The 26,916-nt window shown below is 51.6% G+C and overlaps 3 protein-coding genes and 1 non-coding gene across 4 annotated transcripts; 3 read left to right on the top strand and 1 right to left on the bottom strand.

Annotated features, from left to right (window-relative positions):
- Positions 1-460: 460 nt before the first annotated feature.
- On the top strand, positions 461-3,165 carry Stpg3 (sperm-tail PG-rich repeat containing 3). Its single transcript, XM_032903132.1, has 6 exons — positions 461-788; positions 888-1,042; positions 1,142-1,276; positions 1,366-1,487; positions 1,890-2,001; positions 2,117-3,165. Exons 1-6 carry the CDS (start codon positions 682-684, stop codon positions 2,248-2,250), a joined length of 765 nt encoding a protein of 254 aa, XP_032759023.1. The 5' UTR covers positions 461-681; the 3' UTR covers positions 2,251-3,165.
- A 695-nt stretch (positions 3,166-3,860) lies between these two features.
- On the top strand, positions 3,861-20,017 carry Nelfb (negative elongation factor complex member B; the record flags this gene model as incomplete). Its single annotated transcript, XM_032901825.1, has 13 exons — positions 3,861-4,121; positions 4,355-4,518; positions 4,685-4,784; positions 5,148-5,378; positions 8,514-8,699; positions 9,654-9,766; positions 10,563-10,665; positions 10,880-10,975; positions 11,384-11,526; positions 11,631-11,737; positions 18,561-18,702; positions 18,982-19,090; positions 19,285-20,017. Coding segments are annotated over 13 exons (1,902 nt in total), but the record flags the coding sequence as incomplete, so codon positions are not given.
- Positions 6,531-6,635, bottom strand: LOC116902481. Its single transcript, XR_004388097.1, has one exon. It is a non-coding gene; the product is annotated as a U6 spliceosomal RNA (small nuclear RNA).
- Positions 20,018-23,758: 3,741 nt separating the features above from the next.
- Positions 23,759-26,576, top strand: Tor4a (torsin family 4 member A). The gene has a single exon (XM_032903133.1). It carries the CDS (start codon positions 23,860-23,862, stop codon positions 25,162-25,164), a length of 1,305 nt encoding a protein of 434 aa, XP_032759024.1. The 5' UTR covers positions 23,759-23,859; the 3' UTR covers positions 25,165-26,576.
- Positions 26,577-26,916: the final 340 nt, after the last annotated feature.

The raw sequence follows: 26,916 nt of genomic DNA on the forward strand, positions 1-26,916 counted from the left end.
GAGGCTTTGTGGGTAAGGTATCTTTGTCTGGGGCCTGCTTGGGTATGGTTGGAGACAAGGTCAGCGGTAGGACAGCCAGGACAGCCAGCATCAGAGGCCACTCTGGAAGGGCCTGAGTGCTTGCTCAGACTCAGTATACCTTTGTAATCATCTAGGCACAACTACTTCATCTAATACATTCTGGCCTTCTAGCTTCTGTGCCTGCAGGTAGAGGCAGAAGACAAGTTCTTATAACTAGCCCCGCCTGCACTGGCCAGACCAGTAGCCAGGTCTCAGTGGCTTTGCTTCCCCATGATGGGGTTTGCTGTAGAGGCTGCCCCTCCCCCTCAACTGTCTTTCTCTCTATACCCTTTCAATTGGCCCTCACTGGAGCCATCCTGCAGCGCTTGGCCCTGCCCCTTCTTTACCTAGGGTGGGGTCCCAGACTTCCCTGAAGAGTGGACTCGAGCCCCCAGTAAAGGGAAGAAGGGTTGGGACAGTTTAGAACCTGTCTTGACCAAGGCTGACCTGGATGACAGTCTCAGCAGGTATTAAGGATGGAGGCCCTGTGGGAGAGCCCCTCCTGATCTGGACAATGTTCCTCTCCCAGGGAGCTCCCAGCAACAGCGGGGAGGGGCATGATCTGCCAGTGAGGTCACAGAGCCCAGCAGTGCGCTCAGGCAAAGGAACCCAGGCCCCAGAATGAACTTTGACCAGAAGGCTGTGAAATTCCTGGCAAACTTTTACATCAATGGAGGCAAACACTGGACTCGGGGCCCCCTGAGTCAGAAATCTCTTCACCTCACCCAGTAATTTCCGAGGGTAGTGGATGGGGGGTTGGGGTGGGGGGACAACCCAGTGGGAAGACCATTGGGATAGATGAACAGTGGCTGTTGGCTTCCTTGCAGGTCCAATGCTACTGTGCTATGGTGGGACCAGGAGCTGGAGGCTGCCTGGGATGAGATGTGGCTCCCAAAGATGAAAGCTTCAAGCGGCTTCAAATTAAAATCAGGCGCTCCTAATGAGTCCACACCTATTGTCACAGGGACTCTGAGGGAGCTGTGTGAGTGAGAGTCTTCACTCCCTCCCCAGGCCGGCCAGGGGAGGCTGGGAAAATAGCCTTCTAAGGAGAAATGGGTCTAGAGTTTGCTTTTTGTATCAGGGCTAGAGAGACGTCCTCCAATCCTGGCAGACCTGGATGTCCCTGGCCCAACCCAGTATGAGGCGACCAATGTGTCTCTGCGAGAATCTTCTCCACACCCCCAATACACCATCGGGCGCAAGTACCCGGGTCGAGGTGCATGTCCCTACAAACCCTGCCTATACCGGGGGAATGGGAACCTCATGCCCTGAAAACCTCCCCACCGACCATCCGCCCCACTGCAGAGGGTGGTGGCCGCAGGGCATGGCAGACCATGTGGCTCCAGAGTGAAAGCCCCTTCACACAGAAGACTGACTTCAACCGAGAGACAACGGTAGGGACACTGTGTGGGCCAGGTAGAGGAAGAGTGGGAGAAGGGGACACCTTAAGAAGGTAGGGGTGTTGCAGGTGAGGAGGAGGTGAGGAAAGGAGGGGTCAGACAGCCTGTGGGAGGGGCTATGTGCCTGGGTTTGGCGTAGAGGGAGATCTGAAAACCAGGATCTCGGAAGGTACAAAAGCATGGGTCAGGTCTAGGAGGATAGGATGAAGCTGGGCAAGGAGGTTGTAGCGTCCTGACTCCTCATAGTGGCCATCGCCTGCCGAGTACACGCCGTTGAGCCAGCCTGCCTTCCCGGCCTTCAGCTTTGGAAACCGCCGTCGCTCTTCGGCCAAAATACCTGAGAGGCATTTCCGCCCGGGGATGCTCCGAGCCCGAGGTCCTTGTAACTATACCCCACTCTTGGCTACCTCAAAGCCCTCTGGCGAGAAGCGACCCGGCCCCAACACCTATAACATCTTTCCTGGGAGCCGTCTGCAGAGCATACGCTCACCTGCCTTCTCCATGAGCCGCTCTCCCGCGTTTGCATCCTGGGTCAACTCCAGTAAGGAAGACCTAGAAAAAGAGGCTTGGCCTGCTTGGGGTGGTTTGGGTCTTGGGCCGCTTGGGAAGGGAAGGATGCTGGGGTGAGGACTAGGGTCAGCTCACTCTCTCTGCAGCCCGAACTCCAGGTCCAGCTGCCTACAGCGTGGAAGACTGCTACAATTCACGCTTCCCGTCTCCACCTGGAGTAGTTATCCAAGGAGTGCGGAGACCCAAGCGCCATGACACAGGCCCCTTCTGCACACTGTAGGCCCATCGGATATAGATTGCAAACTGACCTCTCTTGAGGCTTTCCTAGGCTTCCTTTGGAACTCTTTGTCTGTAGCCTGGCCTGCTGACCCTCTAGACACCCCTCACCCACTCTTCTAGCTTAGGCTGTGCAATAAGAAGAGTCTTCCCAGAGTCTCCCTAACCCCCACTATACCGAGATGCAAATGATTCTTCTGAACTGTGGTCTCTGGTGTCCTTGGTTGCCTATCCTTTGCCTAATGGGCTGTCTTGAATATGTGGCTTCCTGCTTCCCTGGTATTTCTGGCTTTCTTTGTTCCTGCATGGTGTTCTTTTCTTCAGGATTGAGATAGTAGCCTGGGAACTAACCCTAAGCTTTCTGACCTAGGATAGAATAGGAAAAGAACCCTGTGGCAATGTGGGACAAATTGATCCAGTCACCAGAGGTCCAGCATCTACCTGAGGATCAGGGCTGCTTGCTTGGCTGTGGAACGATTGGGATGGGATGGGAAGCCAGAACCTATGGAGCTGTCTTCACACAGCCTTGCCCAGCCCATGAGGTAGGACCCAGGGAGTCAGCTCACCAGACACGGGTCTACTGGAGCCTTGACCTGAAGATTCAACTGTTTTTGCTAACTTGTGTTCTGAGAACCCAAGCCCAAAGCCTTCAGCCCTAGCCCCTGCCCAGTGATGGCTCCCTCAGCACTGTTGACCTGCCTTCCTACTTAGAAGGAGCACCCTTCAGGAGCCTCACCTTGCAGCTAGTCATAGCAGTTTCTCCAGGGCCCTCTCCATATTTTCTTCCTCACCCAGATATAGATCTCACTAAAGAACATTTTTAAAATGTATTTTATGGTGTTTTGCTTGCTAGTATGGTCCATGTATCATGTGTGCTTAGTGCCCAGAAGACATTAGGTTCCTTGGAACTGATGTTACAGAGCTGCTATGTAGGTGCTGGAACTGAACCCAGGTCCCCTGTAATAGCAGAAAATGTTCTTAACTGCTGTGCCATTTTCCTAGCTCTCAAAGCTGATTTCTTTCTTTCCATCCTCCCCAGGAGGCCCTGGCTGTCTTGGAAGGTGCTATGTAAACCAGGCTAGTCCTGAACTCACAGAGATTCGCCTGTGCTAGGATTAAAGCATTATTGCCAAGTGTGACAGCACAAGCCTAAAGGCTTTAATCCCAGCGGTCAGAGGCAGAGGCAGGGAGGAGATCTGAGTTTGAGGCAACCTGGTCTAAAGTGTCTGTCTCAAGGGGGAAAAAAGCGTACCACTAAGCCCAAACCAGAACTCACTTAAAAAGTGACTTCATTTATGCATATAAATGCATGTATGTCTGTATAACACATGTATGCCTGGCGTTTGTGGAGGTGAGAAGAGGGCATCAGATCTCTTGGAACTGGCGTAGGTTCTGGTTCCCAGAGAGCAGATGAAGTGAAAGGCTGAAAATTTCCTAGCCCTGGCGGCGGCCGGGGCTAGAGTTGCTTGACAATCCCGACCCCACCATTGTACCCAAGTCGCTGCCCGGAACCTGCGCGCGGCGGCGGCGTTTTCCCGGGGCCTATTGGCTGCTGGACCTAGACAGTCAAGGGCGGAAGTGGGAGGTGTGGGTCGGTGCAAGCAGCTCTGCTGACGCGATCTGGCCACACTGGAGGCGGCGGGCGAACGGGGCTTGGGTGGTCCTCGTGGCACCGTGGAAAGGACGTCTGGGGCTACGTCAGCGTCCGCTACGGCTCCAGCAGAGCGCGGCGGGGATGGGGTACACAGCCGAGCGGCCGTCGGAGCCTCGGCCATGTTTGCGGGGCTCCAGGACCTGGGCGTGGCCAATGGCGAGGACCTGAAAGAGACCCTAACCAACTGCACCGAGCCTCTCAAGGCCATTGAGCAATTTCAGGTAGGCAGAAGGGGCCCGGGCAGCTAGGGAAGCGGGACACAATTCGGTGCGCTCCCGATGCTTAGATGGAAGCACTAGAGGTTCTGAGCTAGGGACCCGCTGAGTAACTCTCGGCGTTTTTCCTTTCCCGCGGTTACCATGGCGGACCCGTTTACTCAGGGCATCCGAGGTGCCCGTGCTGATTTGGCTGCGGCCAAGCAAAATGCGTATGCGTTTACCCTTTGCTTCTCCAGACAGAGAATGGCGTGTTGCTGCCTTCCCTGCAGTCGGCCCTGCCCTTCTTGGATCTACACGGGACACCGCGGCTGGAGTTCCATCAGTCAGTGTTTGATGAGCTACGCGACAAACTGCTGGAACGAGTGTCAGCTATTGCCTCTGAGGGAAAGGCAGAGGAGAGGTGGGTCTCTACCAGGGAGCTGCTTCTGTTTGTGAGTAGCATTTACGGTCTCCGTGGCTGCACAGCCCTACTTGTAGCTAGAACCTTGAATGTGTTTGAGAGACTCCCCTTCTCTGTATATTCTGCATGTGGAGACCCACTTCCACAGCTGAGCAAGTCTTCGCAGGTACAAGAAGCTGGAAGACCTTCTGGAAAAGAGCTTTTCTCTGGTCAAGATGCCATCCCTACAGCCAGTGGTGATGTGTGTTATGAAACACTTGCCCAAGGTGAGAGCTGTGGAGCCAACCCTTGTAGATCATGAGATTAGTACAGGCTGTTGGTTAGCTCTAGGAAAGTTTTATGAACTTGCTCCCTGGCAAACTCTGGGCACTTTCTCTGTATCATACACTTCCCCTGGTTGAGCCCAGTGGAAGCACATGTCTCCCTTAAAGTGCTCTGTGGGTCTTTCCTGGGAAGAGGGTGGTGGAGATTCTGGATGTCTGAACTCACCTGCTAAGCATTGGAGGTCCTTCACAGGTGCTCGTCGATGTGGCTGGGCTCTAGAGGGTCTGTGGGCAACTGAGGCCTCGGTGGAGGAGTCTTGGCGACACAGGCAGCACTTGCAGGGAGCTGTGGTGTTTACTTTGTAGGTTCCTGAGAAGAAGCTGAAGCTGGTGATGGCTGACAAGGAGTTGTACCGGGCATGTGCTGTGGAAGTGAAGAGGCAGATCTGGCAAGATAACCAGGCTCTCTTTGGTGATGAAGTCTCACCACTGTTGAAGCAGTATATCCTAGAGAAGGAGAGTGCACTGTTCAGCACGGAGCTCTCTGTCCTGCACAACTTCTTCAGCCCTTCCCCCAAGACCAGGCGTCAGGGAGAGGTGAGAGCAAGGCAGGGTGTGCTCAGTGAGGCAAATGCCTGGCAGGAGTGTGGCCAGCCGTTCATTCCTTGCCTCTTCCCTGTGTGTGTTACTTAGTCTGTTTCTGTAAGCGTGAACTTATGTATGTAGCCTGGAAAAAGTTGGTTGGCAGAGGTTGAGGCAGGAGAATTGCTGTGAGTTTGAGGCCAGTCTGATCTCATCACAAAAAAAAAAAAAAAAAAAAAACACTGAATTTAACTTTTTATCTATTATTCTTACCTCTTACTGATGTTGGCATAATTCTAAATTCAAATTTACCATAGTGGTTTTCTTATTTATTTTTGAGACAGGATCTTTCAATGTAACCCTGACTGGTCTGAAATTCCCTATATAGATTAGGCTGGCTTTGAACTCACAGAGATCCACCTGCCTCTGCTCCCAAGTGCTGGAATTAAAGGCATGGGCACCATGTCTGGGTCATAAGTGGCATCTTTAAAATGTTTTAAATTAATTTTAATTATTTCTTGGTGTCTCTCTGTTTGTATACAACATGTGTGAGTATGTGCCCACAGAGGTCAGAGGTCAGATGCCCATGGGGCTGGACTCTGTGAACTGCCTGGTGGGGTGCTAGTGATTGGACCCAGCTCTTCTGGAAGAGCAGTGTGCTCACTCACCACTGGGCCATCTCTCTAGCCCATAAGCATCATCTTTTATGTTGAGAATTTATTTATTAAGTTACTTATCATGTATCTCTGTGAATGACCATGTTGTGTAGAGACCAAAAGACAACTTGCAGGAGTCTTTGTTTAGAGGCAGGGTTTCTCTGTGTAGCCCTGGGCGTCCTGTAACTCACTGTGTAGACCAGGCTGGCCTTGAACTCTGCCTGTCTCTACTTCTTGAGTACTGGGATTAAAAGCGTACGCACCACCTCTGGCCATCTTGCCAGTTCTTAAGTCAAGATTTTGTAACTAGCTTACTTTACTTTAACACTGTTTAGTAGAAAGATAAATTTATATAAATCATTCAAAAATTTCTAGTGTCGGGGGGTTGGGGATTTAGCTCAGTGGTAGAGCGCTTGCCTAGCTCTGGGTTCGGTCCCCAGCTCCGAAAAGAAGAAAAAAGAAAAAAAAATTTCTAGTGTCTACTTTGACAAAAATAGATGAGCTTTTTTTTTTTAATGCAGAACGCTTCTTGTATTTGTGTGTCATCCTTGCGCAGGGGCCATGCTAACCTTCTCTGTGTCGTTCCAGTTTTAGTCTCTGTGCTGGGAGGGAGGAGGCAGAGGCAGGGGAAGTCACTGGGACTTGAGGGCCTGCAGATTTAGTGAGAGACCCTTCGTCACGTCGTCAATAAAGTAGAGAGTGGGAGGGCAGACGTGCACTGGGCTTGGGTGCACGCAGTTTCGAGTTGTCTAGCTCCCAGTGGTACTCTGGCTTCTTTTGCTTCACCAAGCTCTTAGGTCCCCGGGCCTTCTTGACTTTCTGCTTCTGACTTTGACGTGTTAGGCCACATAGGTCTCGGTCAGCCCAGTGTCTGTCCCGTGTTGACAGGGCTGTTTCTTACATCCTCCAGGTTTCCTTTCCTTTCCTTTCCTTTCATTCCTGTCTGGTTGGAGTTTATCACTCCTGATGTGAGCTTCCACAGCTGACACAATGGACATTGTTTGGACTCCTGGGCCAAGTGGCTAGATTTAGAATTATAGTTCTAAGTGCCAAAGACCTTTCTTGATATTCTCCGTTGTCAGTTTCTGCAGATGAGTGTGATTTGTGGCACTTTGATGCTGGCCTGTTTCTCCTCTTGGAGACTTTGCAGACATTCTCAGTGCTCTGTGATTCTCCAACCCTGGGGACAGGGCTGGTGGATCACCTTACAGTCTTGGCTGTAGGTTAGCTGTCTTGCCTATGAGCAGGTGGTCCCTCTGTGTCAGGGTTAGAGTGTATCTGTGGTCTGTGCCCAGTGAATAGGAGAACTTTGGACCATCCACATGGCTCAGTGACATGAACAGTGAAGATTTTGTTCCTGAGATGAAGATCCAGGTCAGTCTGAGAGTTCTTGGCAGGGGTCTTGGAGAGTGAAACAACAGACCAGCCACTGGCTCCTGCACTCTTCTACCTCCTCCCGCTGACCTCACTTCTTGTTGAGGCTAACCTGATGCCTTGGGCTTCCTGTGCTATCTTAACTCTGGACTTACCCTAAATGTCTCTTTGTACCATAGGCCTGAGACTCAGTTGACAGTGGTCAGTTAGCAGCTGAGTGAAAGTTCTTTATGTTGGTGAAGACTTTTTTTCTTCCCAAGACAGGGTTTGCCTGTGTAGTCTGAGCTGTCCTGGAACTCCCTCTAGACCAGGCTGGTCTTGATCTCAGAGATCCTGCCTGTCTCTGCCTCCTGAGTATTGGGATTAAAGGCACACCTATTCCCTAAACCCCCAGCTATTGGAGCTGGACTGTTTGATTTGCTGTAGTTGGGTACATGTAAGGTAGGTGACACCTGCCAAAGGAACAGGCAGGTGTCCTTCATGGCCCTTGCCTAGAGTACAAGGTAAGGAAGAGCTGGGTGTCAGTGTTTATGGTTTAATACTAGAAGACAGGAAAGCAGAGAGCCCAGTGTGGCCTGATAGGCGTTCACCTAGGCCCAAAGGCAGCAGCTGTGTAGCCAAGCATTCTGTGTTGGGCCCGTTCTTCAGATTGGTTCTCAGCACTGCTTCTAGGATGAGTCACCTACACCTTAACCTGGCAGGTGAGTGCTTGAAGCACAGTAGATTGCAGACCCAGGGCCTTTTAGGATGTCCCTGGGATGAATGTGGATCTTTCACTTGGAGTAGTTAAAGCTGGCCCCCTAGAATTTAGTGCCAGCATTTCATGAAAGAGAAAAAAATATCTCATGGCAGAAACAGAGCGGCCAGCTCTGTATCCAGGCCTGGGGAACTTGTCCGTGTTGTGTTGGGCTTGGGTGGTGCTGGGCTTTTATGTTTTGTTTTAGTCTTTTGAGACAGTCTTTTTATGTAACCTTGGCTGATCTGGAACTTGATCTGGAACAAGTTCTGGTCTGGCCTAGAACTCAGATCCACTGACCTCTGTTTCCCAAGTGCTAGATATGTCCACCTTTCCTTGTCCTGGGGTGGGGGTTTTGGACTCCGTTTGTCTGTCTGCTTCTAGGTGGTGCAGAAGCTGACACAGATGGTAGGGAAGAACGTGAAGCTGTATGACATGGTGCTGCAGTTCCTGCGCACGCTGTTCCTTCGGACCAGGAATGTGCACTACTGCACGCTACGAGCCGAGCTGCTGATGTCTTTGCATGACCTGGATGTCAGTGATATCTGCACCGTGGATCCCTGCCATAAGGTAGTGGTGCCTGCCTCCCTCTGCACTTCTCCTGCGCCCTTCTCCTCTGCACTCACCAACCTAGGAGTGGCTGCTGACCGCGCACCCGCGCGCCTAAGCTTGCTTCTCAGTTTGCCAGCTTTGTGCTCCTCAGCTCGGCTGGGAGGTGGATGAACAGGTTCTGCAGACACATGGTTGTCCTCCTGGTGCCTCCCTTGCAGTCCCTCTAGCCTTTGCTTTATAGCTGCAAGTGGCAGCAGGCCCTGAGACCATCTTTCTGTTGGGCTCCTGGCGTCTCCTGCCGTAGAGCCCTCAGGGCTTCTCGCTGTCCAGTAGCAAACTAACAAAGGAATGAGGTTTTCTGCACTCCCTCTATCCCCCACCAAGAACACAGGACATCTAAGACCACCTCATGGGTACATGGTGTGTTGCTTATCAAAGCCAGGCACTGAGCAGCACTACATATCTGCCATAACCTGTCCGTCCGTCTGCCAGCCCTCCTTAGCTCCCTTCTAGGAAGAATAAATATGCCTCTCTCATGTGCTGTCCTGATCCTTGGTACTTTTGAGACCTAGGGAGACCTCCTGCTAGTCGTCATGAAAGCTCACTGGTGTCTCAGTCCTGTGCCATGTTGTCTCTGGACGCCTGGGAATGAGAACTGTTTGGTTTCCTTTGTTAACACCTGCCGATCGAGTGCACAGCAAATGGTCGTGTTGGCTGTCTAGGCCTGGAGACTGCTGCTGCCCCCCTTTGGCTACCCCTTTTCCTGATGGCCACTTTCTCTGTTCTCTCCAGGGACCCCTTTCGTTCTCTGCCCTGCGTTTGGCCTAGGCTGGGGTCTTGGCCCTGGGCTTGTGTTTATCTTTGCTTCTCTCCTGTATTTGGCCTGTGGTTCCCACAGCCATTCGGGTAGTGGCAGTGGAGTGAGGAGGAATGAGTCTGTGTGTGCCTAGACTGTCTGTTTCCATCCCCTAGTTCACCTGGTGCCTGGATGCCTGCATCCGTGAGCGGTTTGTGGACAGCAAACGAGCCCGAGAGCTGCAGGGATTCCTTGATGGTGTGAAGAAGGGCCAGGAACAAGTTTTGGGGTGAGAGCTTTTTAAGGACCCTACCCTTTGATCCCTAAACAGACATCAGTGGGGCTTGCTGTTCACCTTTGGCAGTTGGAGCCTGTTCTGGTGTATTTGGGATGCTCATGCTTGGTACTAGGCCCATTGTTAACAGGGTGCTAACACATTACTTGGAATGAGCCTCAGTAGCAAGAGAATCCATGCCTGTGCCTGGAGTTTGAGGCCTGAGTCAGGGAGGGGCTGCTGTCTGTGGCAAGTTAGGTGTGAGCTTAGGCTGGGTTAGGTACTCCAGCCTGATTCCCAGCATCCTTTGCCTGGCATGAAGATGTTGTGGCTGCTACGGCCTTGCCACATTTCTTTATTATATTCTCCACTCACTGGCTAAACCTACAGTTGAAGCCAGGGGTTTGTTCTGTTTTGAGACAGGATCTTCTTGATTTGTGGCCAAGCTGACCTGAGAATCACTGTGTAGACCAGGCTGGCCTCAAACTCATCACGAGTTTCTCTCTCCTGAATGCTAGGATTAAAGTCCTGTATCATCGTTGCTTGTCCCGACTCAGGGTTTTTCAATCAGGGTCTGGATTTAGTGTGTTGAGGGTTAGTTTTTTTCTTTAACTTTGTAGATTAGAAGATCTTTGAGTAAGTTAGGGGGTAAGTTATGAATTCAGTACACAGAGAGGCTGGCTATCTGGGGTCAGTCCCCAAGCCCTTGCATCCCAGTCTGTGGCTGTCCCTTTAGTGCGTCTGGCACTGTGGCTATTAGAAACAGAGTAACTAGGTTCCTCAATTTATATCAAGGTCTGATTCCTTCCAGGGACTTGTCTATGATCCTGTGCGACCCTTTTGCCATCAACACTCTGTCCCTGAGCACCATCAGGCACTTGCAGGAGCTGGTTAGCCAGGAGACCCTGCCCAGGGTGAGCATAGTCATGGCTGCTGACTGCGCAAAGCACAGACTGTCACTTGTAAAGTTGGGTTTTTCTCCATAGGTGGGTATCGGCACATGGGTGCCTTATGATCACACACTCCTAGGGTCTTGGCTCTGGAAAGCAGAGAGCCTGCTTTGCCCAGTGAGACCAGAGGATGGCATGGTCCCTGGGAGCCCTTGCCGATGCCTCTGTCTTCTTTCAGGACAGTCCCGACCTCCTCCTCCTCCTTAGGCTGCTGGCACTGGGCCAAGGTGCATGGGACTTAATAGACAGCCAGGTCTTCAAGGAGCCCAAGATGGTATGAGGCCCGGGTCCTCCTTTCTGCTAAATTATGGGAGTGCAAGGGTGGGGGCCTTCTGGTAGCACAACTCTACTCCTAGAGTCATTTTTAGGGGAGCTCCCATCAAGGGTGTTTGGGTGTCTCGGTGGACTAGCTGCAGGGTAGAAGCTATTCTATGGGGCTGGGATCCAGATGGGGCTTTGCAGGTGCAGCCATGATGGGGGGATTCAAGAATATAGCAGTAGACATGAATCTCAGGAAACAGGAAGGAGGGATTTGGGGGCCCAATGTCCAAGAAATGTGAGTTTGAGGCAAGTGTATTGGGTGGATAAGGGCTAGATGTACATGGCTGAGTGGGTTAGGGTGTCTGCTGAGAGCAGCCAGGCGCAGTGGGACCTTAATGGACTCAGACATTCCTTCTGCCAGGAGGCAGAGCTCATCACCAAGTTCCTGCCGATGCTCATGTCCTTCGTGGTGGATGACTACACTTTCAACGTAGATCAGAAGCTTCCAGCTGAGGAGAAAGCCCCAGTCACATATCCCAACACGCTTCCTGAAAGCTTCACCAAGTAGGACTCCAGGGCAGGGTTTGGGGGAGGCACTCGAGTGGAGCTGACAGGGAAGTTGCTGCTGGCAGGCTGACTCTTGGAAGACCATGGCTTCTCTCATGCAGGTTTCTGCAGGAGCAGCGCATGGCTTGTGAGGTGGGACTGTACTACGTTCTACACATCACCAAGCAGAGAAACAAGAATGCTCTCCTGCGCCTGCTGCCTGGTCTTGGTGAGTTCTGATGGCTGTGCTCCCCTGCCACCTGTGTGCTGAGCTCTGCCTACTATCTTCTGCCTTTATCTCCAACTCCCATAGCTTGATTTCTGTGTTTGTAATTTACTTCAGTAGACACTCGGTGTGCATGCTTGTAAAGCAGGCTGGGCTCTGTTTCAGAGATGCCAGTGGGTCTTGTGATTTCCTACAGCAGGGATTCAAACTTCTACAGCCAGGTGTGGTGTGCATGTCCTTCACTCCAGCACTCAGGAGGCAGAGGGAGGCAGAGCTCTGAGAGTTCAAGATTAGCTTGGTCTATATAGTCAGTTCTCCCACCTTTATGTGGGTTCCAGGAAATCAACTCGAGTCCCCAGACTTGGATAGCCTTTCTCACTGAGCCATCTCACCAGCCCTCTTGTTTAGGTTGTCCAGAAAGACCAAGGCTACGTAGACAGACCCTGTTTTAAAACAAAACATAAAACACCTTTTGTCGGGCTGGAGAGATGGCTCAGCGGTTAAGAGCACCGACTGCTCTTCCAGAGGTCCTGAGTTCAATTCCCAGCAACCACATGGTGGCTCACAACTATCTGTAATGGGATCTGATGCCCTCTTCTGGTGTGTCTGAAGACAGCTACAGTGTACTGATATATAATAAATGAATAAATCTTTATAAAAAATTTAAAAAAACATAAAAAAAATAAAAAACACCTTTTGTCTTAGTTAGGGTTTTACTGCTGTGAACAGACACCATGACCAAGGAAGTCTTATAAAGGACAACATTTAATTGTTGTCAGGTTCAGAGGTTCAGTCCATTATCATCAAGGCAGGAACATGGCAGCATCCAGGCAGGCATGGTACGGGAGGAGCTGAGAGTTCTACATCTTCATCTGAAGGCTGCTAGCGGAACACTGACTTCCTGGCAGCTAGGACTAGTGTATTAAAGCCCACACCTACAGTGACACACTTATTTCAACAAGGCTACACCTAAAAGTGCCACTCCCTGAGCCAAACCTATACAAACCATCACATTCCACTCCCTGGCCCCCATAGGTGTGTTCAAACATATGAGTCTCTGGGGCCACACCTAAGCATAGCATAATGCAAAATACAATTAGTCCAACTTCCAGAGCCCCACAGTCTAGAGCAGTCTCAACAGTGTTCAAGTCTCTTCTGAGATCCATCCAAGCCCTTAACTGTAATCCCCCAAGCAAGACAGGAAGCCAGCTGGGCAAACTCCAAACTCTGCATCTCCATGTCTGATGTCAAAGCGCTCTTCAGATCTCCACCTCCTTTTGCATCTTTGTTGACTGCAACAAACTTCTTTTCCTGGGCTCATTCCACTCCCTGTTAGCAGCTTTCCTCATCAGATAGCCCATGGCTCTGGCATCTCTAACATCTTGGGGTCTCCAAGGCAGCTTCAGTGTTAGAGCTTCTTGTTTCAATGTCTGGGATTCACACATGATCTTCTGGGCTCCTCCAAAGGGCTGGCGTCACTTCTCCAGCTCTGCTCTCCGTAGGACTCTAAGCTCAGGGTGATCCACTCCACTGCCGCTGCTGTTCTTGGTGGTCATCCCATGGCACTGGCATCTCCATGCACTGGGGTCTTCCGCTGCACCTAGGCTTCACCAATACCCTCTCCTAGGCTCTCTTCATGGTGCCAAGCCTCACTCCTTTGCATGACCTCTTCAGTCAACTGCAACTGAGGCTGTACCAATGACCTTCCATGGCCTCTCACAGTGCCAAGCCTCAGCTGCTCTTCATGACCCCTTCATGCTTCAAACCAGTACCACCTGGGTGACTCTTACACATTACCAAGTACAGCTGCCGCATGAGGTGCAACCTTTGCTATCTCTGGAACACAGCCTCTTTGTGCTCTCAGAAAATCTTCCCAGATTTTATCTCAGTGATGCTGGTCCCTTCTTAATTACTACTAATTTTTTTTCCCATCTTTTTTTTTTAATATTTATTTATTTATTTTATTTATATGAGTACACCGCAGCTGTCTTCAGACACACCAGAGGAGGGCATCGGATCCCATTACAGATGGTTGTGAGCCACCATGTGGTTGCTGGGAATTGAACTCAGGACCTCTGGAAGAGCAGTTGGTGCTCTTAACCGCTGAGCCATCTCTCCAGCCCCTTTTCTTCCATCTTTATTAACTTGAGTATTTCTTATTTACATTTCGATTGTTATTCCCCTTCCCAGTTTCCGGGCCAACATCCCCCTAACCCCTCCCCCTATTGCTAATTTTTTAACTCCAGCTAACCAGCATCAATTGTCCCAGTAGTTTCCTTCTCCTTTTGACTATAAAGTCAGAGACACATGGCTGAAGCTTCCAAAATCTGCTGCTTGCTGGGGCTAGACCATGATCCCCTTGTTATATTACATCATCACCAGCTTTCTGTTTTCTAACTCCTTCACTGACAGTGTGGCTGTCCTGGAACTTGCTCTGTAGATTTACCTTGAACTCAGAGATCTACAAGGCTTTGCCTCCTGGGATTAAAGGTGTGTGGTACCTGCACCTGAATTTAGCTGAGTGAGATCTTACCACTCCCTTAATTCAATTTAATATCCTTGAACACAGGATTCAGCTCCATTTCACTTCCTGGTGCCCCTTTAATACTCAAACCATATATTTTGTATTCTTCCTTTCTAAGCTTGCTGTGCTTATTCAAAACGATCTTCATGAGACTTAACCATAGATCAAAGTCTATGATGGACATTTCTGAGACTTCCTTTGTCAATGCAATTAATCTGATTCTCTTCACCTTAGCCCCAGGTACACTCTTCAGACAAGGGCAAAAAACCAGCCACATACTGTTCTTCACCAAATACTACAAAAACAGTCTCTAGACCACATAGTGAAGTTCTTTTCCACTGAAACCTCTTGGGCTTGGTCTGCATAGTTCAAATCCCTCACAGCAACAAAATCTTTCCATATTTCTACTAGGATGGCCCATTAGGCCCCACTTAAAGCATCCCATGGTTTTTCAAATCCAAAGTCCCTTCAATCCACATTCTTCCAAACAAAAACATGGTCAGGCTTATCACAACAATACCCCACTCCTGGTACCAACTTCTGTCCTAGTTAGGAATTTAGTGCTGCGAACAGACACCAGGACCAAACCTATACAAACCATCACACCTTTATTTTGTTTTAATTGAAAAAAAAAAGTAAAACTCCTTGGGTCTTCTTATCCAAGGAGACCTTCCCCCAGGTGCCTGGGATGGCACAAGCTAAAACCAGGAAGTTTTGAGTGGGCTCTTTAAAGTAAAACCAGGGCCATAGTGAGGTTCTATGATGGTACTAGATTGTTAGGGAATGGCTTTGTGCACTATGTATTCAGATGCTGATTTCTCAGTTCTGAGATCTGGTTTCAGTTTGGATTTTGATATTGTCATTAATTATGAAGCATTTCCTGACTCAGTGTTCTGTAAAACATTTTTCTCAGTCATCTTGATTGCTCAGTAAAGAGCTGATCAGTCTATAGCTGTCAGGAGCGAACAATTCAGGAATTCCAGTCCCAGTGAGGGAGTCCCATCGGAGGGGGTCAGGATGGGAGGGCTGTGGAGCAGGAGCAGTGAGGGTGAGGTAAGGTGGCAGATGATGGTACACGAGGTTGGAAAATAGGTTGGGAAATAGGCCAGGTCAGCATAGTTGGGTTAGAATAGATCAGCATCTGCTCTGCTTAGTGCCTGAACCTTTTAATTCAGCACATCTCTGTGTCATGGTTGGAGAGCAAGGGTGAGCCTAGAAAAGCCCTGTATGTTTACCTGTATTTTTACCACCTAAGGCTGCAGGCTTTATTGGGAAGAACTGCCGCAGGGGCACCCTGTTGCTCTGATGACAGGCTGACTCTCCTTTGTTTAGAGGATGGTGCATAAAGATGGAGGTTCTCCTCCTCTTCCTCTGCTTCCTCCTCTTCCCCCTCTTCCCCTTCCTCCTCTTCCTCTTCTTCCTCTTCCCCTTCCTCCTCTTCCTCTTCCTCCTCTTCCTCTTCCTCTGCTTCCTCCTCTTTCTTCCTCTTCCTCCTCTTCCTCTTCTTCCTCTACTTCCTCTTCCTCCTCCTTTTCTTCCTCCTTCCTCCTCTTCCTCCTCCTTCTCTTCCTCCTCCTCCTCCTCTTCTTCTTCTTCTCTTCTTTTCTTTCTTTCTTCTTTTTTGGTTTTTCAAGATAGAGTGTCATTATGTAGCCCAGGCTGGCCTTGGACTCCTAGAGATCCACCTGCCCCTGCTCCTGAGTGCTGAGATTAACGGCGTGCGTATGCCTGGCACTGAGTGCGGACTGATCTTGCCTCCACCTTCCAGCTGCTGCCACTGCAGGTGATACTACCATGCCCAGCTGTGTTCAGTACAGCGCTGGATGCTGCGGCCAGAACAGAGACAGCAGAAAAACTCACCTTTTTTCAGATTTATTTATTTATTATACATGAGTACACTGTCGCTGTCTTCATGCACACCAGAAGAGTGCATGGGATCCCACAGATGGTTGTGAGCCACCATGTAGTTGCTGGGAATTGAACTCAGGCCCTCTGGAAGAACAGTCAGTGCTTAACCACGGAGTCATCTCTCCAGCCCAAGTCTTCTACTTTTTTTTTTTTTTTTTTTTTTGGTTCTTTTTTTTTTGAGCTGGGGACCAACCCAGGGCCTTGCGCTTCCTAGGTGGCGCTCTACCACTGAGCTAAATCCCCAGCCCCAAGTCTTCTACTTTTTTATTGTATGTTTTGTATGTTTAATTTTCTGGTTTTTTGTTTGTTTTGTTTTGTGTGTATTTTGTTTGTTTTTGAGACCCAGTCTCAATATGTAGCCCTGGCAGTCCTGGAACTCACTATAGACCAGGCTGGGCTCAAACTCACAGAGATCTGCCTGCCTCTACCTCCTGAGTGAACCACCAAGTCCCAGTAAGAGTTTATTTTTTATTTTATGAGTGTTTTGCCTGGAGGTATGTAAGTGTTCCAGGTGTGTTGAGTGTCCACTGAGTCCAGAAGAGGCTTGAGATCCCTGGATCTGGAGTTACAGACGGCTGTGAGTCACCATGTAGGTGTTAGTGATTGAATCTGGGTCCTCTGCCTGAGCATGCAGTGCTTCTAACCATTGAGCCATCTCCAGTATTGAGAGAATCATTTTGACTCAGTTTCTCTTGGTGGGGAGGACATTGTAGAGCACAGCAGAGCAAGCATGTGGCAGAAGCTTCTCAGGCAGGCCAGGAGCAGAGTGTAACTGGGGTCAGGACACGTACATTCTTTCCATCCCTGCTCTGAGTGACCTGGTTCCAGCAGCCAGGCCTCACCCCCTTCAGAATACCACCAGCACCTGGGCACCGAGTGTTCAGAGAGTGAGCCTGCAGGCGGTCTCCATTCAGACCACAACCCTCATCTGAACAGCTTAGTAGGCATCTCCACCCCCACCCCCCAAAAAAGACGATTTTAAAAACCGAGCAGGAGGGGCTGGAGAGATGGCTCAGCGGTTAAGAGCACTGCCTGCAGGGTTGGGGATTTAGCTCAGTGGTAGAGCACTTGCCTAGGGAAGGCGCAAGGCCCCTGGGTTCGATCCCCAGCTCTGAAAAAAAGAACCAAAAAAAAAAAAAAAAAAGAGCACTGCCTGCTCTTCCAGAGGTCCTGAGTTCAATTCCCAGCAACCACATGGTGGCTCACAACCATCTGTAATGGGATCTGATGCCCTCTTCTGGTGTGTCTGAAGACGGCGACAGTGTACTCCCATACACAGAATAAATAAATTTAAAAAACAAAACAAGGGGTTGGGGATTTAGCTCAGTGGTAGAGCGCTTGCCTAGGAACCGCAAGGCCCTGGGTTCGGTCCCCAGCTCCGGAAAAAAACAAAACAAAAAAAAAAAAAACAAAACAAAAAAACCAAAAACACCGAGCAGGAGCAGCAGGATTGCCTCTGAACAGAGCTGCTGTGAGCTGGTGCCACCGGATGGGTAGTGGGTGAGTCCTGTGTCTCGGCAGGATTTAAGGTTCTGTCCCACTGCATGCCCACTTGCCTTTCAGGTGTCACAGCACCTCAGCCTCTTGGTGGTGATTCTGCGCATGACCAGGCAGGTCATTAAGTGACTGAGATTCATCCAATCTCTTCTCAGTAGTGCTCCCAGAACACTTGAATATCCCTGCAGTGTTCCAGCTTCTCAGTGAGGTCAAGTGGCATCAACTGGGTCTGCCATCAAAATCTGCTCTAGTTGTCAGGAGTAGCGAGGGTCCCAAGGCTGTCTACACTGTGTTCATCCTTCCTGAGAGAAGGTCTGGCTGGGATCCTGTGCTCTTGTTGAGTGCCTGCTGTCTAGGTGTCCTGTGAGGTCCGCCCGTGGCAGCACCGCCCGCCCGTGGCAGCAGGTCTCTTCGTGCCCTGGGTGCGAGCAGCACACAGCACACATTAGTTGCTTGGCCACCTCATCTGCTGTGCTTTGATGTCCTCAAACGGAGTTTGCAGTGCTCCTCTGTGTTTACCTGAGACGTCCTCTGGACGGTTTGGCAGAATTCTCTCTGGGCCATACTCGTATGCCTCTGCATATCTCAAGTTGTTCGTCTGGGGGCCTTCTCTCCGTGGAGGCTAATTCAGACCAGAGTCCCTGGGGGGACAGAGCCCCCTCCCTCCTCACACTCTAGCTGTGGCCTTGCTTCCCTGATGAGAGCCACAGACCACCTATGCACTTGAGCTGGTCAGCTCCCTGCGACAAAGAGCGTCCCCGAGGGCGGGGATGGGGATTTAGCTCAGTGGTAGAGCGCTTGCCTAGCAAGTGCAAGGCCCTGGGTTCGGTCCCCAGCTGGGGGGGGGGGGTCCCGGAGGGCAGAGGGCAGAGGCCGAGCCACCCTGTTTGTTTACAGTGGAGACCTTTGGTGACCTGGCCTTCAGTGACATCTTCCTGCACCTGCTCACTGGGAGCCTGGCGCTGCTGGCTGATGAATTTGCCCTGGAGGACTTCTGCAGCAGCCTCTTTGATGGCTTCTTCCTCACTGCCTCTCCCAGGTAGGACACACATTTCCTGCCAGTTCTCGTGTTTGGCAGCTTGGGAAGGGAGTTGTGGCCCCATCCTGCTTAAGGACCACAGGTGGGTCTTTGAGCCCTGGGACCTGTGCTAGACTGAGGAGTTCCTGAAGGAGCTTGCAGATGAGGCAGGGTCAGTTCTGATCTACCTCTAGGTAGAGTGGTAAAGCTGAAGGCGCATGCTGACCCCAGGCTGGGTGCTGGTGTGCCTGGGAGTGAAGTAGGTGTCACACCATCTCCAGCTCCACTGATCTCTCCCAGGAAGGACAATGTGCACCGCCATGTGCTGAGGCTTCTCCTTCACTTGCATGCGAGAGTGGCCCCTTCCAAGCTGGAGGCATTGCAGAAGGCGCTGGAGCCCACGGGCCAGGTGCGTATCACCAGTTCCTCCTCAGAGGCCATTGTTCTGTGGATGTGCTTGGCCAGTCCAGCTGTGGCACGGTGCCCTTGGTGCGTACTGTGATGGTGTTCCTCATGATTGGTCTTGCCTGTGGGTTCACTCCTCCATGTAGGCTCAGGCAGGCCATCTGCCCTATGGCATGCCCATGTCTGCTTTTCCCACAGAGCGGGGAGGCTGTGAAGGAGCTCTACTCCCAGCTTGGTGAGAAGTTGGAGCAGTTGGACCATCGGAAGCCCAGTCCTCCCCAAGCTGCAGAGACCCCCGCACTGGAGCTGCCTCTTCCCAGTGTGCCTGCTCCAGCCGCACTGTGACGCTCTGGGGAACTGTCTGACGGGCGTGCCCTGATGGAAGGGCACCCTAGTTGGCCAGGGTGTAGGCTGAGCTGAGAGGGCCGTTCCTTGGCAAGGTACCTCCTCCTCTGAGTTGCTGCCAGGAGCTGGTCCCAAAAGGTCTCGATAGTCTCCTTGCACATCAAAGGGGACCCATGATGGCATGGTGGGACTTGGCCCCTGCTTGACCCTGGCAGAGGTGGATGGTGGTTGGGATATAGGGAAAGCAATGGGCAAAGGCCTGACTGACATTCAGTCTGGACAAAGTCCAAGGAGAAAGGAATGCTGGGTTCACCAAAGCAGGTGCCGGGCCTGATGCCTCAAGCACAGGAGTGGTGTCCTCCATGGAAGCCAGGTGGAGAGTCTGCAGCAGGCCTGAGCCTGGTTATAGCAGTGCACAGTCCATGCTGACTGATCTGTAGGCAAAGCTCTGCCCTGCAGCTCCCTGCTTCAGTTTACCTTTGCAATAGAAGCAGATCCTCCAGCTACGTGTTTTAGCCTTCGAGTAGGGACTTTGAGTGTACACATTGATGGTTCCACTTACGTGAATAAAGCACGTTTTGATAAATCCGTGGTGAGGATTCTGTTCTCCTGGGACTGGCTTCAGTGGTGGATGCAGGGACTTTCTTATTTTTCTTTTTTTTTCTTCTCCCCCCCTTTTTTTAATGTTAGGTCTCACTACATGTCTCTGACTGGCCTGAACTCACTGTGTAGACTAGGCTGGCCTTGAACTTGGAGAGATCCTGTCTTTGCTTTCCACATGGTGTGAGCTACCATGCCAAGAGGGAGTTACGTTCTTCTGAAGAGTCAGTGCTTTGGCCTCTGGGCCTGGCAACCCTGTCCTGAGTAACCTGGTTTAGGGCCCAGCTGGAAGATCTTAGGGCCTCTCAGAGTGCCTTGGTCTCTGTGTGCAGTCTCACCCCTTCCAAAATGAGGGATACAAATCCCTAGGAGGACGAAGGACGAGCCCTAGGTCAGAGTGATTCTGAACGTCAGACTCCACAGCCCAGTGGCAGCTTAGACATCCTGGGTGGCACTGGGTGTTCCTGCCTGGGTGGCACCGGGTGTCCCTGTACCCTTCCAAGACAGGAACGCCAGAGCGCTGAACAGGGACGCTGTCAGGCCTAACGGAAGCTCTCTTACTGTGATGGGATCAGGCAGGTGTGGGTGTTTGCAGGGCCCAGGCTGGCCTAGCTTTTCCCAGGTGTGAATGAATGGTATGTCCTCTGACTGAATGAGGCTGCTTGTCACCGGGTGGGAGGAGCAGGCTGTTGAATCTGTCCCTGAAGCTCAATGAAGGAGAAGGGGCTGTTCAGTTTTCTGATGTAAGTAACACTATCAGCTATATGAGTCAAAGTGTGTTGATTTTGGCTCAGGGACCTGGTCCAAAGGTCAGGATGAATTTGATAATAGCCATCTTTCCAACAGAGGCCTGTGGCATAGGGAACCTCAGTGATTGGGGCATGGGGGGAGGAATGAAAATGTGTGAGTTCTGTTTTCTCTATTAAAGCCATGGGACTGACTGAGGGTGACATTCCCACAACCTCCTTTGATCATAACCTCCAGTCTTGAAGGCACGGCACAGTGGATTGAATTTTCAGCCTCTGCCACCTTCTAGGTGGCTGGGGGAGGCTTCAACATATGATACCACAACCGGAACATCATAGGACCACAGGAGCGCTGCTAAGTCTCTAGCAGTGTAGAGGTCACAGGTCATAAGGTCATAAACACAGGCCTTCAGTTGGGGGAAGTGCTGCTGGATTCTCCTGTTTATAATCATCATCATCATCATCATCATCTTTTTTTTTCCTGTGGCAAGTTCTCTGTAGCCTTGGCTGTCCTGAAACTCAGTGTATAAACCAGGCTGTCCTGGGAGTCACAGACACAGAGTCTCGGACTTGTCTGCCTCCCATCAGACTCCGCTTGCTTAGTTTAAAAGTGGAAGAGACGTGTCTGTGGGGGACGGCAATGACCCACTAGCAAAAAGCTTGTGACACCAAGACTTGTGGGCGTCATATCCCGGCACCTGCTACTTACACAGCACAGACATTTCAGGAAGGGTGGGGCTGTGAGGTCCAAACACTGAGGCTCTTGGGACTGTTTTCATGTGCTGAGGATGGCGACGGGGCCACATTGGGTAGACAGGAAAGGACTGGGCCCTGGACAGAAGCTGAGAGGACTGGATGCTGGGCAAGGCCATTGGGCAGAGGGAAGGGCTGCTAGAGGCTGAGGGCTGTGAGAGACAAAGGTCTGTGTAGTTGGATTCTGCTTGTGTGGGCCAAGTGTGCCTTCAAGGAGTTGTGGAAGGAAAGGGTGAAGTCAGGTCTGGGGCCAGTAAGGTTAGATTTTACAGTAGGGTTGGACAAGGGATCGGGCACTGAAGCTTACAAACCTCCTGTCTATAAAAGCCTTCTCCTTGCAAAGATTAACTCTGCAGCATAAGTTCCCTAAATGGGTCACTTTATCAGGCTTTTTTTGTATCCCGAAATGGGACTGTGCCTGAGAATTTGACAGATCAACCTCTTGCAAAAGTAACTGGCCAGCATTGGGCTTACCTACAGATTACCCTGTCCCTTTTTTACAGGGCCTGACCAGCTACCCCAGGACCCAGTATCCTTCCTGGGTCAGAAAATTCTAGACTAGAAAACCAAGATTTCTAAGAGCCTCTCCCCTCTAGGGCCTGGTCAGTCAGCTTTCTGCACACATTTTACACGGTCTGTAAGTGTAGATGCGAGGTGGGTTATAGGTGAGCCTGAGTTGTTTAGAGGGATCTGGAAACACTTGTCCATTTTAGCCACTCTAAACGTTGTGAGAGTTCTGGAAAGTTCAGGAATCCCAGGCTGGCCAAGGAAGCAACCAGCTCCCTTCCAGAATGGGAGGAGTCGGTGGCCATCCATGCATGGCCCTTCCTGCACAGAAGGGCATGTAGGTGGGCCGGGCTACAGGCAGACAGGTTGCCATGAAAAGTCTAAAGCTTTTCCGTCTCCCAGTTCTTAGCCCAAGAACCTTTCTAAACCCGCCCCTCCCACTCCACAAGGACCCTGAGCATAAGGGGTTCTATCCCTAGCTCTAGAACTTGTGTTTCTTGGGTTCTGTCCTATGAGAGGTCCAGTTGAATGGGCAAAGGGGCGGGTGGGGGTAGAGTAGGGGAAGGAAGGGGAGCAGAGAGGGAAAGAAAGGAATTAGAGGTGCCCAGTTAAGCAAACGACCTGCTCTATTAGTTTACATTCAGCTAGAGCCTCAGGAGGGTCTTTAGGGTCCTTTCCTCAGTTTTCTGAGGGAAAGGAGTGTCCTGGCAGAGGGGATGTCAATAGAGGGCAGACTGAGCTTTTAGGAGTCCAGGGAACCTATGGGAAGAGCTGCTGGACCGGCCCCTCCCTCTCTGTGCCCTGGATAGGGGTTCTGGGCCAGTCAGCCAGACCTCCCCCCACTGGCGGATCCGTTCGGCCCAAGCTCCGCCTGCCAGCACCCCTGACTCACTTCCTTTGCATCTAAGCGGAAACCTCCCCAGAGCTTCCTCTGCTCCTGTCCCTGGGGACCTGCAGGAGTCGCTGCCCCTTCAAGCCTGCGTTGGACCAGCCAGACCCTGGCCCACCCACCTAACCCTTTGGGTGGAAGACTAGCATTTCCTGTTTCCTGAGTTGCTGGCTACTGGCCTTGGAAGGGAGTGGCCGAGCTGGGGAGCCCGAGCAGCCGCAGGTAGGGATGATATGGAGAAATCCAGGCCAGCCTCCTCACAGTCAAGGCTCTAGTCCTTCCTGGCTCCTTTTGTTCATCTTCTGCTCTTGTGTTCTCTGGGAGGACGCTGAGGGGCCCCAGATTTGGGCCTGGATGGTGGCTAAGGCTGGCAGTGGATTGAAAGGTCTAGGCTGTGACTAGGGACAGTGATAGAGCCCATCCTCAAAAACATGACAGTTGGTCTGCACATTCCTTTCCGCCAACTGTCCTAAGTATGGGGAGAGTCTCAACTCTTAGGGGTACCTAGTCCTCTGGGACAAGGGCCTACTTGGGACCTGTAAAGCCTTTTGACAGTCCGATAGGTGCTGGGTGTGTTGTGTGCAGGGTTCAATTTGACTATTCTGTATCCCTAATCAGTGACAGTATGACAACGAACCTTCTGTTTATTCCTCCAAGAGGGAAGTCAACAATTTGATAAATTATACACCTCACCCCACCCCCGCACTTCCTCAAGGCCTAGTCCTTTTCTGAGAGGACCCAAGAGATTTGCATGCGTTGGGGCCCTCCTGCAGAGAGCTGGACTTCCTGGTTGGTGGAGCTTGGCGAGGCGGGGCTAGTCTTTGGCCGTAAAACTCCTTAAGGAACTCCAAGAGGGTAAGATCCGGGACTCAGGAAGTCTTCCCATTTTCCTATTGCAGGAGGGAACTGCATGCACAGCACAGGTCCTGAACCATGGACCGCGGCCATCCTAGCCTAGAGCCCCAGGCCAAGGGGCCATGTGTGATCGCGCCAGTGCGCGCCGTGCTCCGTCTGCGCCGCCGAGTCTGCGTCTTGCGCAAGAGGCGCCTCTTGCAGACCGGCACTGAACCGAGCGTTGGGACGGGGTCACTCGGGTCCAGCGCCAGCTTGGGGACTCTGCGTGCTGACCTAGACCAACCTAAATTCTTCACCTTCGACAGCCTGACGGAGCTGTCTTCTAGGACACCCCGCAAGAGGCGCAGGCGTAGTCGGGTAGTGCTCTACCCGGAAACCTCACGGAAGTGTCGACCCCGTACAGAGCGGCAGAGTCGTGCACAGCGTTGCCTGCTGCTTCTTGTAGCCATTGTAGGGTTCCAGGTTCTCAACGCCATTGAGAATCTGGACGATAATGCACAACGTTACGACCTCGACGGGCTGGAGAAGGCGCTGCAGCGTTCTGTGTTTGGCCAGCCGGCTGCTGTGGGCCGCATCATGGCCCTGCTGCGAGACTACCTGGCTACCCATGTGCACAGTCACCCCTTGCTCCTGGCACTGCACGGGCCCAGTGGTGTAGGCAAGAGTCACGTGGGGCGCCTGCTGGCTCGCCACTTTCGTGCAGTGCTGGAGGATGGTGCTTTGGTTCTGCAGTACCATGCACGACATCACTGTCCAGAGCTACGCCCGGTTCAGGACTGCCGGAAGGAGCTGGCACAGCGTGTGGCAGATGTGGTAGCACAGGCTGAGGCCGAGGAGAAGACCCCACTCTTGGTCCTGGATGAGGCTGAACTCTTACCACCTGCGCTGCTGGATGAGCTGCACGACCTCCTGCAGCCACAGCGCTCTCACCATTTCCACAATGCTATCTATGTACTCCTAAGTGGCGCTGGCGGTATAGAGATCACACACTTTGTGCTGCAGAATGCGTCACGGATGTTGCCCTCACTCCGCCACAGTGCAGGCCGTACTCAGACTGAGGAATCTCCAGCCTTGGAAGAGTTACAAACCAGTCTTCGAGAGCTCCTGGCCCGTGAACACCCTCTGTGGCACACTGCGGCCATCGTGCCTTTCCTGCTACTGGACAAGCCGGATGTAGTCAACTGCTTCAGAGAGGAGATGGCCGGGGAGGGATTTTTTCCTGAGCAGGCGCAGGCAGAACATCTGGCGGAGCAGCTCAGCTACTACCATGTTGCTGGACATGAATTCGCCATCACTGGCTGCAAGCAGGTAGTAGCTAAAGTGAACCTCTTGCAGCACAAGCCTGCACATGCCGGACAGGAGTCAGTGGGCCCAGGCGTTTGAACTGTTGAAGAAAACAGGAAGGATGTCAGGTGATTTGTGGCCCCCAAGCTGGTTCACCCCAGGAGCTATGGAGGCTGATGCAGTGCCTCAGCTCCTCTTCCTCTTCACCCCTGAGGTCACCAGGAAAGCAGCTACCTTCCTGTATGGAGTCTCCCCCATCCCCCTAGTTCCCACTATGTCCCTCATGTCCCAGGAGCATGCGATAGGACCTCCATAACCCTAGGAGGTAGCCAGTGTGTGCTTATGGTACAGTTGTCTCCGTGTGTGGTTGGGGTAGGATCGTGGTCCACTGGAACATGCAGCGGCCTCCATGCCTCTCACAGACTCCCAGCCACCCCTTGAATGCCTCTTTAGCTTAGAGCCCAAAGGTGGAGAATGCTTCTTTAGGCCTGCCTCAGAGGGCCATGGAGCTGGTAGAAGACTCCAAGCCAGTGAGTAGATCCAGTGGAATTCTTCAAATGCAGTGGAACCTAAGAGGAGACCCATCCTCTTGAGACTGGCTGCCTGTTTTCCCCAGAGAGACATGTAGAATGGTTTTGGAATCAGTTACAAGGTTCAGAGTTCTGCTCACCACAAGAGGTTAGGAGGAACCTCTACCTCCAGGGAGGTGATGTGTCTCCACCCACCCTGGGGAGACTTCCTGGGAAACCACTCAAACTCAGGTTTCCCAAGAAAGGCTCACTGGACTCCAGTCTGTCTTACTGCTGAAGAACTTGTACTGGCCCCTTCCAGCCCCTGGCTCTGGAGGGACAGCAGTGGAAGTGAACCATACCTCGAGCCTTGCTGGCTGTTTATAGGAAGCAGGAAGCAAGCATGAGACCCAGTGGGGTGGGGTCAGATGGGCAGGTCCCAAAACCTCTACCTGCCTGTGCTGTGCTGGACTTGACGTCCTCTTCCCTAGCAGTGTAACTGTCTGGTTACCACAGTTACGTGGGGTGAGGGTCCCTGTAGCCTTTGGCGTCCTAGGTTCAACCCCTGTCTCCCATTTGTGTGGAATTGGCTAGGCATGAGGTTTCTTAGTACTCCGGCCATGTCTGTGCTGCCACCTGGTGGCTGCACCCAGACTTTGCCTTGAATGCTCATCATTCTGGGTTAGAAAGTGAGGCTTGAGGGCACGCAGCAGGTGGTGACTAGGCGAGATTAGAGAGGAGGAGCCCCTCAATGGGGGTGCTGTGTCCTCCCCTACACTAGGGGAGACCTGCTGCAAAAGCACACAGGTTCAGGCTTCTGTACAGGGCATTGATTTAGTGAGGATCCAAACCCATGCCGCGTTGTTTTCTCTTTATTTATTTATAAAACTGTGCACTTCTAAAATAATTTCTCGGAGGCTAATTTCTGGTCTAAAGAGGCCTGTACACTCAGCACTGAGCAGGTTACATCATGCCCATGAATAAACCATAGTTCTAAGCTACCCTTCTACTGTCTTCTTTTCCTTTTCTGTTTGTCTGTGAATTGAGAAGGGGATACCATAACCCTCAACGGTAAATTCACCAGCGTCTCCTTCTGAGCATCTACTCACTAATTCCTGGGTTTGGAGATGGGTGTGGTGGCGCACACCCTTCATCCCAACACTCAGGCAGAGGCAGGCAGACCTCTGAGTTCATGGCCAGACCAGTTCATGGTCTACAGAGCGAATTCCAGGACAGCCAGGGCTACACAAAGAAACCCTGTCTCAAAACCCCTGAACCCTCCCTCCAAAATGATAGTTCCTGTTTTCAGACAGGGTTTTACATTTGTAGCCCAGGCTCACCT

Source organism: Rattus rattus, chromosome 5 (assembly GCF_011064425.1).
Source record: "Rattus rattus isolate New Zealand chromosome 5, Rrattus_CSIRO_v1, whole genome shotgun sequence".
Classification (NCBI taxonomy): Eukaryota; Metazoa; Chordata; class Mammalia; order Rodentia; family Muridae; genus Rattus; species Rattus rattus.